The 14,570-nt window shown below is 41.2% G+C and overlaps 1 protein-coding gene across 2 annotated transcripts in view; it reads right to left on the bottom strand.

Annotated features, from left to right (window-relative positions):
* DNA2 (DNA replication helicase/nuclease 2) overlaps window positions 1-14,570 on the bottom strand; it is a 1,108,563-nt gene that overhangs the window by 909,205 nt on the left and 184,788 nt on the right. For both annotated transcript variants that reach the window (XM_044056952.1, XM_044056951.1), the window contains exon 5: window positions 14,040-14,188. In XM_044056952.1, coding sequence (XP_043912887.1) covers window positions 14,040-14,188 — 149 coding nt within the window. The remainder of the gene's footprint in view (window positions 1-14,039; window positions 14,189-14,570) is intronic.

The raw sequence follows: 14,570 nt of genomic DNA, 5'->3' as shown, positions 1-14,570 counted from the left end.
TAAATCGGTGAGTTGGCTGTTCGATGTTGTGCAGCTTCGGGGAAAAAAGGATCGATCAAAGGTGGAGTAGAGATTTTACTCCTTTGTTTATATAATATAGACCCTGAATAGACAACTTCCTACATTTTGTACCAGAGCACAAGTCCTCTGGCATGGAAAGTGGATGCCCTCTCATTCTCATGGAAGGGGATGTTTCTTTACACATTCCCTCCCCTTCCTCAAATAGCAGAAGCCCTGCTCAAAATCAGGCAGGACCTATCAAAAGTCTTGCTGATGACTCCCTTTTGGCCAAGACAGTACTTGTGTCCCCTTCTCCTCCAATAAGCCCAAGGCCATCAGCACAAGTTACTTCACAGAGTGGTCCTTCTCACACAAAACAAATGCTCCCTTGTTCACCCTCACCTATCGACTCTTCAACTGATCTTGTGGGCGATAGTGTCTGAAAGGAATTGGAACCCTTTTTTCTCCAAAGACATGTTCAGGGTTTTGCAGGAGGCCAGAAAATACAACACTAGAAAATCAAACGTTTCCAAATGGAAAAGGTTTTCAGTATGGTGCCAATCTCAGGATATGAATTCATTAACCGTGGATATTCCCGAGGTTTTATCCTACCTGTGCGAGTTGCCCAGTAGTGGCTTGGCTTATTCATCAGTCAAAGCCCACATGTCAGCCATATCTGCACATCTACCCTTATCTCCCGGTTCGAAGTGAAACAGTTCCTTAAAGGCATCCTCCACATTAAACCTCCCAGGAAACCTGTCCCTCCTTCCTGGGACCTCAACTTTGTACTGGAACAGCTGACTCTGCCCCCCCCCCCCGAACCAGCAGTGTCCACTTCCCTCAAGCATTGCACCTGAAAAACGGTGTGCTGGTTGCCTTGACTTCAGCTAGAAGGGTGTCAGAACTCCAAGCCTTTATGTCTATTCCCCCTTTCTAGTCTTCCATAAAGACGGTGTTTCTGTGGACCAATCCATCCTTTATGCCGAAAGTAGTTAAGGAACGCTCTTTCAACCAATCCATCCAACTATCCACCTTCTTCCCCACCCAAAAAACCACAGTGAGAGGAGCCTACATTCCTTAGACATCCACAGACAACGGAGGTTCTTCCTGGACAAGACTAAACTCTTCAGGAAATCTGATCAGCTCTTCATCATTTTCTATCCCAGGGCGCTGGATCTTCCTGCTTCCAAGCAGACCATATCGTCCTGGATCTCCAAAACCATCTTCTGCTACATTAACCATGGCAAAACTCTTTCCTCCTCTGTAAAAGCCCACTCTACCAGAACCATGGCTTCTTCTAAGGCCTTCTTCAAAGGCCTGGATAACAGCGTCATTCTTGAGGCAGCTACCTGTTCCACCATTCATACCTTCACCAAATGTTACAAACTGGATACAGTCTCCAGATCCAGAACTGGCTTTGCCAGAGTCATCCTCCATGGCTTCATTGAAAGCTCCTCTGTTCCTGCCCCATCCCTTTCCTCTTGAGCTTTGGCACTCTCCCTCAAGTGAAGAATACTGCAGCAAGTGAATAGAAGGACATAGAAAAGCTGTGAAAAATCTTACCATAACTATAGATGTCCTGCTCTTCACTGCTGCAGTAATCTATCCCTCCCACCTTCCCCACTAGACTCTTGTCTTTCCTGGATACTCACACCACTTCTTCCTTAGACAGCCTTTCCTCCTGCAGCATTCAGTTCTGAGGATGGTACATGGGTATGCCCATTTTATGGCCTTCGTACAACTGCAATCTACACCAGACATACCATGTACACTTCAGTGGTGAAAAAGTCTTTTGTATACATTACAAAAACATCTTTTCCACACTGACCTGAGGTACCACTGAAGCCTCTGCATATGAAGCCTAGCCCAGGGGAGGATATGCCAATATGGCTTGTTTTCATTTATATAAATGTATGACTGCCTATGTCATTTAAGTGATAATTCAATAAAAATGTTTTTTTCTTAAACACATTCATTATTTAATCAGTTAATCTATGAACAGGACTCTTCTTGATAGGCCTTATAGTTGGGACATTTCCTCTCAGTCAGCAATTACTATTGTATACAGCTAGATACCTGCTAGTGACACTGTGCATTGACCAATCATGCACGATTATCCTCCATGCCCAACAGTTCCCCCTATAGACATTTCATAGCACCCTCCAACAAATCACAACAAAGATCCGAGCATAAAACCTCATCAGGAACAGTGATGTTATATGGGCACCTAAAGTCCTTAAACTGGGCAAAAATGACTAAGACCTAGCTGTGGCCCATGTGGGAGTGAACAATCTGAGGCACTCCATCTAGACGGACATGTGGAGAAACATAATGGAACTTACTATGCAAGTGTTTAAAGGCAGAAGAGAAACTGACCTTTTGTAGTAACTTGTATACAGCAAGAATAATGCCTAGATACCATAAGAAGAGGACTGACTAACAATTGGCAAAGCAGTTAGTGTCATTCTAAGGGGATCGAGTATGTGACAGCCTGGGATAAGATGGTAATAAAACTTCCCGTTTCATCAGGAATGATGTACACCTCTCATACTGTCTAAAGCCTTTGCTGCTCCCATGGTGTTATTTTTTTAGGTAGAGTCCCCCTAACAGACACTCCTACATAGCAAATTCAGAGAGCATCATGGTGGCATGACAAAGTGTTAGAAGAGTCTAAACAAAAGATGCCTGAGCTCGAGGACTTCCCTAACATATTCATATATGTGTAGTTACGGAGACACGGTTTCAAGGTATTGACGGCATTTCCTCAATACCAGGGCTTAGTATCCACCACATCTTCAGGCATGGGCAGCTGCAATGAAGCATCTGCATTTCTAAGAAACACAATTCCCCATCCCACCCCATCAAATTGCTCACAACCCTATTTTGGTGCTCCCAGAGATCCAAATCACCTTAAACTAAGCCAACTCTGACTTCATTGCTACCTAGAGATCTCCCATCAATGTCCACCCAAAGATCATGGAAATTATCTTAACACCATTGAGAGGGTTAAATATCAAAACAAATACTTTCTTGTTGCAGGGCTCAAATTACTGAAGCATTAATTGGTACAGATATACCTCTAAGAATGGATTTGCCCAATGCTTTCTAGACTTTAATACTCATGTGTTGGGGCAAATTATAAACTATACACTAAAGGCTCTAACTTCATTACCCTGGCCTTACCAACCTAGAACCTGTCTGTACCCCACCCCACATCTCCTCATCCCTGGTTAAATCTCTCCACAAATCAACAGTCATCTCTAGCAGGCCAAGTCGTAACAAATGAGACCTTCTTTATGGATTTCAAGGACAAACCTACCTGAGCTTGTAGAAGACCAGTGCAAAATTCCAAACAATCTCCCATAAATTAATCCAAATGAAAGGACTGTTACATTCATAGTAGACTTTTACCAGCACTGAAAGAGCTACACAGAAAAGTTACTACCATACCTGTCAACTAAGATTTAGGCATAGCTCTGTCATTTGTGAACTTGGATGTAAACTTGTGTCTCGTAAAGTCACAGATGTTCCTCATAAAGTCGACCCTTTATATTAGTACATACCTCACTAAATAAATAAACTAAGCCCATACAAAGACTGGCCATCATCAACTGTATAGGACATAGTATATAAAGACATTCTATTGTGAAAAATAAAGTGTTTCTCTTTCTGACCCCCCACTATGATTTTTAATGTACAGAAGGTTAAAAGGTATGGCAACTACACCTCATTTCCGACATACAAGAGTAAATTCACTCCTGTTAGAACTCCCGTACTAATAAAATATATGATAATATACAAAAAATTAATATAAAGTTGTAAGAAATCCCTGTCCCCTTATCTCAAGACTACACTGAAACACGTCAGCAAGGAAATTACATGCACTATTAGAATATGTAAAGCAGAGTACATGCTTAATATCGCTATAAATACCAACGGAAGTTGGAAATCTTTCTTCATAATTTCAGGAAATTGAAGAATAGTACAAAAAATGGACTGCCCTCATCCACATCATCATCACATATTCTGAATCCAAGGACATAGCCTGTTAGCAGGGTAATTTACAGCTAGCCTCATGCCACCTACCATACTGTTGATCCCAATATCTCTGAAAATGGGCAAATCCCTGTCAAAGTCTAAAAATACTTATGTGGGACCAGAAAACGTATCTTGCTGCATTCTCATCAGTGCTAAGTATGTACTATCCAAGCCTCTACTTAAACTGTTCAGTCTTAGCTTATGCACAGGTTTTATTTCGGATGCCTGGAGAAGAGCTACTGTGAATCCTCTACACATGGGTAGCACCTCAACATACCTGGGTAATTATAGGCCCATCAACATCCTTATATGCAAAAAGTTATGGAATGTATAGTAGAAGAACCAATTTCTGCAGACAAAGGCAACTTAACTGATCAAAACCTTAATCAGTATATTTTTGTGAAGGTCATGTACTATTTCCTGAACCCAGAAACATCACTGAAAGTGTTACAGAGGCTGTGGACAGTGGTCACTCAGTGCACATTGCTCGTCTCCACCTGGCCAAGGCTTTTGACACTACCTCCTGCAGCACTATTGAAAAATTAGATAAACTTAATACAAACCTCTGTGTTCTCAGCCAGATTATAAATTCCCTTTTCAACAGATCCCAAGCTGTGAAAGTTGCTGGTATCCTTTCAGAAATGCAAAACTGTAACTAGTGAGTTAACACAAAGAACAGTGCTGGGCCTTCACCTGTTTGGCATTTATTTTGCAGCCATCTAAAACCAATATCCTAAATGTGTGGCTGACAAAGTCTGTTCATGACTGTGAGCTATACACCATTATCCACTTATCCACAGAGGCTAAGAATATAAACAATCCTAATGTACTAAAACCGGTCTCAAGTTAAATACAAAAAAAGTGCAGTGAAATTGTATTCAGCAAAAAAACTGCTGCCACTTTAACCTCTTCAAGACAGCTATAGTCAAAGGTGTGTACTAGGCTAATAGCCCTGGAGCCTTTACAAGCCTAGCTCATAGGATTACCCTGGCATCGTGCCACCTGACCTTAGCTCCCAGTGACTCTGTCGAGTAAAGCCACTGGAGTGATCCCTGCGGTGAATTTTCTATTTTCCATCCACTCATCAAGATTTCTCTTGAACAGGGCCAGTGAGGTGCTCTGCTTGACATGTATGGGAAGTCTATTTCATAGCATCGGCAGTCTCTGGGCTATGAACCTGTCCATCCAGCATGTTCTGTTGATTGTGGTAATGAGGTTGAGGTCTCAGGAGTGTGTGGACAACATTCTTCATGTTTCCACTAGTCACAAAACCCTTCTATCTGTCCCAGTTAATTCCCAAGGGAATATCAAGATGTAAAGAAGCCATCAGACTGCTCATCAAGTACTATGCCTCCACTGGCATGTATGAATCCAGTCATGATTGCTCAAGTTGAAAGGATCCAAAAATTTCTAAACAAGAAAATTAAAGGCCTAAAATCATTCAACTATCATGGTAAATTAGCATGACTCATACTCCAAAGATTGCAGGTGTTCCAGACAGATGCCTCATTTTTCCAGCCATGAAAGACCCCCGTTCTATTTCTTTTCAAAACCGGTGCTTTTATAAACACTTACACTATGGACATGCATCTACATCAACAAATAAAAACTGACTGGAGGGATAGGATCCTAACCGAATACATTTCCAGACTATGGAATACTTTACCACTACAGGTTAAACAAACTACTACTATGACTATCTTTTAGTCTTGATGAATGGATGGGTAGACAAATTTTACACAAGGGTTATCATGTACATCCCTACTGGATTTGGGAGGAGACTACTTAAAGCTGTAAATGACTAAGCATCTCATAATCCCATCATTTATTTATTTATTTTATTTGCAGTTTATTTACCAAGATGGCCCATTGGGCAAAGAAGAACCCGTTTTCAATGGAGTCCTGGGGAGAAAAACACCGTACAGACAATATTCATGAACAGATTTTAAGTTACATAGGAGAACAGTAGCACATACAAAAGCATGGCATTTAGAGATACAGTTAATGAAAATCCAGAATTAAGTATAAGAAAAAATCAAACAAGTAAGTATAAAACATAAGTACGTATGTACAAATATTTACAAATATATCTGTTATCACTTGCTTAGTATTGTTCTCCTGTTATAATATAATTTAAGCATGTCTGTTTTACAATCAAATAATCTTGGCAAAACTCTGGGCACAAATATAAGACCCAAATGGAGCACAAAAATATTGTACTCATTATACTTAAAGCCTGATATATTAACTATGATGTTAGAGTACAATCAGTACAACGCAAATGTATAATATTTATTTACTTTCTTTATAAATTGTGCCTTAGTAAAGAAAGACTAGTCACTGCCGGTTTCAATTATTCGCTTGTCAGTGTCCTTCCTGTGGCTGGAGTTGAACTGCCTGCTTTCTCTTGCAGGCCAAAGGTTACCGTCATGAACTACAGTCATTCTTTTCACTAAGCAATCTCTGGTGCTTTCAGTAGAAGTGTAAACCATGCTCAAACTCAGAGTTCCTTTATTGGACATGACACTCACAGAAACATTCTCAGCAGAGAGTTGAGAGACAGACAGGTCAGTCCATTCCAATTAGCTGAAGCCTTCTTCCATCACAACAGAAACATCTTCTCCTTATTGCAATCAAATCACACTGAAGCTTAGTTTTTTTTTAAGGTTTGGTGAATTCCAACTCCTTATTTTTAATTTTGTCATTAACAAACTTCATTAAATTATTCATATTAGGAAAAGGCAACTTGGTCTTAACCTGGCCATGAATTTGATATCATCGTCAATTTTGTTAAAAGTGCCTTTCATTCAATACTTCCACCGTTGTACTTCACAAACATACCCTGCTGCAATCCACTTGGGCAAAAACCTTTAAAACGGTCATATTTTAAATGTAATGGATATACAGGGCTCTTAAATGCTCTCAAATTTGATGGAGGTAATGCTTAGTTCAATATATCAATACTTCCACCGTTGTACTTCACAAACATACCCTGCTGCAATCCACTTGGGCAAAAACCTTCAAAACGGTCATATTTTAAATGTAATGGATATACAGGGCTCTTAAATGCTCTCAAATTCGATGGAGGTAATGCTTAGTTCAATATATTTCTTTAAACTAGGAATGTTGAAATAAACATTGGTCTCAAGACAGTTGTCCCACATTTTTCCAATTTATCAGAAATCTCCCTTAGGTCAGATGGTACAGTTACTAACAGAGCCAGCTGCACAGAAGAAAATACATCAAAACTGCAATCCTCACGTTCACCACAAAACACTGTGAAAATATCTGCTTGAATGAAGTTATCATACATTTCAGCTATTTTGCGGTGCAAAGACCACTGCGCCCTACAGTAACAACAAAACACTGAAGAAAATTGGGACTTCCACGATGGCTGCAAATTGAGTAACAGCTTAACTCTAGCTCTTCTAGTGTAAAAACAGAAAGTCAACAGAGAAGGCCAACAGACTTGTGATTACAGCTAAATTTCAGTAACTGGCTAGTAAGTGCACTGCCTGGATGCCAGGGAAAAAAGAAATATAAGAGCACGTGGAAAAAATAAGTGAGGAAGAAACACTGACTGGGACAGTTCTGAAGCCGTTCAGCCAAAAACAATGAAACCATCAGCCATGACTTCCAGTAACCTACAAGGTAGATAAGACAACTGCACGCACACAAACCTTGCTAAAATAAACGAAACAACTGATGGAGTATGTCAACACAAACAAAAGGCTGGGAAAAAATGAAAAGCTTTAAACAGATACTCAGATTAGATGATAAAGCTGCAAAAATCCAAGGCTGAAATGAAGAAAAGCCTAGCTGAATATGAGACTGCTCAGGAAGAGATGTTTAAAAAAATAATAGAATTAGTGGACAGAGCATGTAGGGAAACCTGAGCTTTTCACCTATACCACAGAAGCTGAAGAACAGATTGCATTAATTTTATAAAAGTAAAAATAAGCAACTGGTCTGGCACTCCACAGTAGGAGCTGTTGGTTGAAAGGGCACATCGTGCTTATGCTTCAAATCTGAAAGCAACTTAGACTTTGCTGGAACGTGTGTTCTGAGAGACTACCTTCCAGACTATCTGCAAATATACAGAGCTGAGTATATGTTTTTGGTTATAGAGTTTGTTAATTGTTGCTTAGATCTCTGTTGAAACTGTTGTCTCCCTGTTCTGAGAGACTGCTCTGCAAATATACAGAGCGGAATATGTTTTTTTTTTGGTTTTAGAGTTTGTACTGTTAGTTGTTGCTTAGATCTCTGTTGAAACTGTTTTGTTTCACCTTACCTCCCTATTTTTGGTTTGTAGTTTAAATTTGGTGGCTTTTGCAGTTGCCCGCCCAACTGTAGATTTGATCTGGGACACTCCCCCAGTCCCATCTCTTTACCACATTCTACCCAATAAAACTCTTTCTGCACTTGCTTTTAGTCCTTTTTAATTTAATTGCATTTTTTAAACTGTGTTTGTTCTAATTTTGCTACATACTCAAGTGTGCTAGCTTGCACTGCATGTGAATTGTTTTTACTACTGTTTTTGCTACTTTTCTGTATGAAAAAAAACTAAGCCTCTTTCCTACCTTTCCTGTATCTAGTGTTCCTGATACAGATTTGCTGTATCCAGGAATGTATGTAAGCTGCTGAGCCCCCCAAGCCTTTCTGTGTTGGAGGGAAGCCGCCTGGCTTATCAGTAGGAGTGATAAGCACTAGGTAACCTGTCTACCACATAAGGAGTGGTTCTGGCCCAGAAATTGTAGTTATTGGCCATTTGGGCAATCTCTTCCATCTCTCTTAACTTTCTAATTTGAAAGCCTGCATTTGCACTTGTTTCTGTCCTGTAACTCGATTAGTACAGATACAGATTTTTAGTTTTAGCACTTAAATTTACTTATTCGTGATCAGCACTTGTTCAGAACTTGTAAGCACTACATAAGCTACTAATTACTATAGCACTCAGTCTTCCTCATTACCTAGAGGAAAACAGTTTTTGTACTTACTTTTCTCACTTTCTTAGAGAAAAACAGCTCTTGTACTCACTTTCCTCACTTATCTAGAGGAAAATAGTTTTTTATTCAGGCATGTCCAAGGGTCAGCTCCCAGTGTTCTCTCCTGTCTATCTGATGAATCTGGGCATCTTGAGGCAATGTAGAAATTGCCTCATGTACACAGACAACCCTCTCCTCCTACCACCCAACACTACAACCTGTGAGAGATGCACTTATCTAGCCAAACTGGAGGTAAAGCTCTCTCCAACCAAGACTGAACTTGACAGTCATGAGAAGGTAAACATTTGCACCACACTCATCGCATAGTCTCACTAAATCTACACCACCAAAATCCATACATAGTAACACAAAAACATTTGCAGAGGCTCTCAATAATAATATGTCTAAGCAACAGAGACCTCCAAAGCAGAAACGCAAGCAATCTCCATCCCCAAACACAACCCACATGACACACAGCCCACAGACTCAGTGTGCCACTGAACCACAGCCAATAAGGCAAAACAAGGTACCCAACACACTAGTCATAGGTGACTCTATAGTCAAGCACACTGATGTCCACTCAACAAGCTAAACAACGAGAAGGTCACTGTCAGCTGCCTGTCGGGTGTCAGGATCCATCACATAACCCACGACCTCAGGTCACTCCACAACAAGTACAAATATGACTCTGTTGGTGTGAATGACCTGAGACGTTATCGCCCTGGACTACATGAAGAGAGACATGGAAGAGCTCTCCGATCTTGTAGCCCAGGCAGGTATGAGCCTAGCCCTGAGAAGCATTCTGCCATAGCCCCGAATGATACAGCAGTACAAGGACAAAATGATTGACTTCAACAATTGGCTAAGCTTATGATGTCACTCAAAGGAGATCCAGTATCTTTCTACTTGGGATGACATGGTCGACAGACCACGATGCTTTGCCACAGATGGCCTGCACCTGTCACCCCTGGGATTCCGGACACTGGCTAAGGCTCTTGCTGCCCCCTATAGTGCCTTTTTTAGGCAAAGTTCAAATAACAAATTCGACACCGTAACAGAAACAGGCAAGCAAAAACTGAGAGTAATGCTACTCAATGCTAGAAGTCTAAATCTAAAAATGCACTCAGTCGAGGCACTCCTTAAAATGAAGAACATCGATATCTCTGCAGTGACTGAGACCTGGTTCAAGGCTCCAGACAGCATCCCTGCACTACCAGGCTGTAACTCATACCATGTAACCTGGACCGAAACACCAAAGGCGGAGGTGTGCCCATATTTATTAAGAATATCCACATCTCCAGGCTAGTTGCTCAGCATAATGTATCTGAGGTTATCCAAGTGCAACTAACTCTGGGCAAAACTTCAATCCAAATTGTAGCTTGCTACAGATGCCCCACCATGTCCCAGGATTCCCACTCCTCTTTTCTTGATGTACTGGAAAATATTACGGTTTAACCTAATAATGGGTGACTTCAACTACCCCACCATTAACTGGGAAAACTACTTGTGTACCAACTCCTTAGCTCAACACTTTCTGGAATTCATAAACTCCAATGCCCTGGATCAACTTATCCACACCCCCACCAGGGGCAACAATATCCTAGACCTAGTCATTACCAACATGAGTGACCGGTGTTCTGCACCTGAAGTTAACTTCTCGTTGGTCTGATCCGACCATAAGCTAATCACCCTTGATATCCACATCCCACCCCCACCCCCCATTAAGGAAACCATGGTAAAAAATTTCTCCAAAGCCAACTTTATGCTTCTTAAGACAGAAGTGGTGAACTTCATGAGACCCATGCAGATGGACAATACAGTTATAACTATAACTGCTGAATCCTACACAAATGCACACTATAAGCACTTACACGAGTGCATGGATCGTGCTATCCCAAACAGAACCAAAACGCTATCCTCCAAAAAAGGAAGCCAATCTGGTGGTCCCCTGCCATAAACAAACTGTACAACAGAAGGAAAAAACTGTTGCAAAAGAGAGTAAAATCCCATGAGTGGAGGAGCTCCCTGGTCAGCCTCAGTAAGAAGCTGAGATCCCTTATAAGATCCTCCAAAGCTAGCTACGAAAACAAAATCACAACTAATTCCAAGGACAACCACAAAGCATTCTATAGCTATATCAAGAATCTCGATGGCAACACCCAGATCTGCTCTGAGTTACAGCACAAAGGCACGAAAATTACAGAACCAACTGATATTGCCAGCATCCTGGCAGATAGGTTCAGTGCTAACTTTACCCCCCCCCCCCAAAGGGCCCATATCTATACAGGAAGAATGCAGAGTCCCTGTAATCACAACTACGCAGGTAAAAGCTGCACTCTCTAAAGCCAAAAACACAGCATCCATGGGACCGGACAACATCCCAGGCTGTGTTCTACATGAACTACAGAATGAACTGGCACCCCACCTAAGTACCATGTTCAATCATAGCCTCACCTCAGGCTATGTGCCCACTGAATGGCGCGCAGCGACGGTTATCCCACTCCACAAAGGGGGAGCCACCACAGACCCTGGAAACTACCGCCCCATTAGCCTAACAAGCCTGGTCCGCAAGGCTATGGAAGGTATCATCATGGAACTTATAAACAATGACATTGGTAATCTCCAAACTCAGGACCCTACCCAGTTTAGGTTTGTAAAAGGCAGATCATGTCTCCTAAACCTGATAGACTTCTTTGAAGCAGTCACCAAAGCCGTAGACGAGGGTAAGGTGGTTCACACAGCCTATCTAGATCTTGCCATGGCTTTCAACACCATCCCTCACTCTGGAATTATAGATAAATGCACTAAACTAGGTATAAATCCCTATGTCACAAGATGGGTTGTCAACTGGTTCACTGACATAACCCACACTGTGAAAGTAGCAGACTCCAAATCCAACTTCAGACCAGAGACAAGTGGAGTACCACAGGGTTCAGTCCTGGGTCCTCTCCTGTTTGGCATCTACTTTTCTGAAGTACAGGCTAACACAGAATATCTTTGGGTAATGAAGTTCGCAGATGACTGCAAACTAGGAGCCATAATCAAAACTCCAAAAGATGTGGACATCCTACAAAAGAGCCTCACTGAGACAGATGCCTGGTGTCAAAGCCATGGCCTCAAGCTCAATGCCAAAAAGTGCATTGTCATCCCTTTTGGTAAAAACTCTGTACTCATGAACTACCACGTCTACTTAACACCGAAAGTGTGATAAGAGACCTTGGGACACAGGTGGACAGTAGTCTTTCCTTTGATAATCACATTGCCACAGTAGTCAGGAAATCCTTCTACGTGGCACACCTCATCACAAAAGGTTTCTCATCCAGGAAAAAAGTGGTCATTGTTCCCCTCTACTAGTCACTCATTAGACTCATTATAGAGTAAAACGCCCCTTTTGCTATGTACCTCACAAGACATCTAAAACAACTGGAAAGGCCACAGAAATACCTCACAAAGAGGATTACCGGCCTCAAACAGATGCCCTACGCATCTCAAAAAACTCCAGCTCTACTCTTGTCACATATCACCTACTCAGAGACCATCTCTGCCTAACATACAAAGCTATGTCAAACCCAGAGCTGTTGGACATGCTCCACTTAAAGAAATCCCAATCCCTACAAGCTACATGCTCTAGGGACTTAAACCTTGTCACCACAATAAACAGAACATGCTGGAGGGATATATTCCTGTCCCAGAGACTTTGCATACTCTGTAACAAACTACCTGTCTATATAAAACAAAGCTCCTCATTAGCACTCAAGAAAAATCTTGATTGGATGGGAAATAGGAAATTCACCCTGGGGATCACCTCTATGGCTCTGCTCGACAGGGGCGCAGGAAAATAATTTGCTTGGGAGGTGAAAGCCAGGGTACCTTTTTGGCTAGGCTTATATATGCCCTAGGGCCAATAGCCTAGTACCTACCTATGAACCTATACCTGAGTGTACTAATGTCGGTTAGGGCATCCAGCAGTCTGGAAGGTGAAGAGAGTTTTCTCTGGTAGTCGGGCCGGCCAAGGACTTTCATGGCAGGAAATCCCAAAAGTCAGAACTGCAACAGTGAAACACGAAAAACATCTCAGAAAGCCCCAGCTACTGAATTTGTTGCCATCCTGTAATATGTTAAACATCAATTAAAAAAATACATCAACTCCAAACACTCTGCTACTGCAGGAAAGCCCTCCAAGGAGGAATAGCAACAATTAAACACAGCATTGTGTTTGACAGATTTAAGAATCTATTAAAAACAATTATCTAATTACTACATTTTTTTCCAACGGAGCTATCTATTCAGATTTAATGTCTTAAAGTTTTGTATTTTAAAATGCAAACACTGTCCTTATATACTGACATATTAATACTACACTACTATACTTGATATACTGAAATAAACACCTTCAAACAATCTAGGAACAACGTGAAACAAAACAGCGGTGGTTAGCGAATCACTGCTACCTTTATTTGTTATTCTGAGAAAATGTTCGCCCAAAGGGATCTGGGTTGTTCGCAGGTTCACTGTAGGTGGTTCAATTCAATATAATTTGTTCTATAAAGAAAGCACTGAAAACATGCCAACACTTGAGACGTTTCGCACCTTTTCCTACACTTTTTATTCATGCCACCAGAATAGGCACTACTATGCCCAATGCTCGAGTCATGTAGCGTAATCCTTTTGTTGGTTTCTGAACAACTTCTGCAGAAAGAACTACATCACTGCTTGACATTTCATGTACAATACCTTGCACACATTTTTACACTGCTGAAAGAAAAACAAACGTATCGAGAGGTAATTGCATATTCCAACCTACCATAAATGTAGATGTTCGAGTGTATTCACTGTTGCAGTGAATTTATTTTCCTACTTGCAACCAGAGTCAATCAGGGCTCTACTGTACAAGGTCATGCTTTACGTTATTTGGTTCAGATAAGATCTCATATATTGTCATTAAGAAACTATGACCACTAGACAGTATCACACATAAGTGAAAAGCTTTTGTAAGCAAGCAGACACACTACTTACATCTCTTTTAAGTACTTGGGGTCCTGCACAGTCTTTCTGGCAAGTTTCTGAAGGTTTGCCTCTTCAAATCCAGACGTAGTTCCAGCTTTTTGAAAGATGTCATGCATGGCTGAGCCAACCAGCATTTGCCTGGAACCTTTTTCACAAGCCTGCAATGAAATAGCTTCTTAATTTCCGATATACACTACTACAACTACACAACACAGGTGGAGGAAAGTAGACAAGAAATGGTCAAAACATAACTGACTTAGAGAATGACCTTCGACTGAGCAGCAATTACAGTATCTGGGTTTCCGATATGGCATCTTCAAATAGTAACTGTAGTACTAGCTGGTGATACACAAGCACATCTCAAGAAACTTGTACTGCAAGGAATCCATCAACACAATGTACAGCAGTGCAAGGTTACACGCCTGATATTTGAATAACATGATTCATTAATAAAATGGACTTAACTGCTGGTATGTCAGTCTTCCATCCAGACTTTAACAGCAGTGGAAGAGAAACAGACCAGGCATCAATTTACCCCCA

The sequence above is a fragment of the Protopterus annectens genome, chromosome 14.part0, assembly GCF_019279795.1.
Source record: "Protopterus annectens isolate FY-2018-M chromosome 14.part0, PAN1.0, whole genome shotgun sequence".
In the NCBI taxonomy this organism is placed as follows: Eukaryota; Metazoa; Chordata; order Ceratodontiformes; family Protopteridae; genus Protopterus; species Protopterus annectens.
This window is presented reverse-complemented; position numbering and strand designations above follow the sequence as displayed.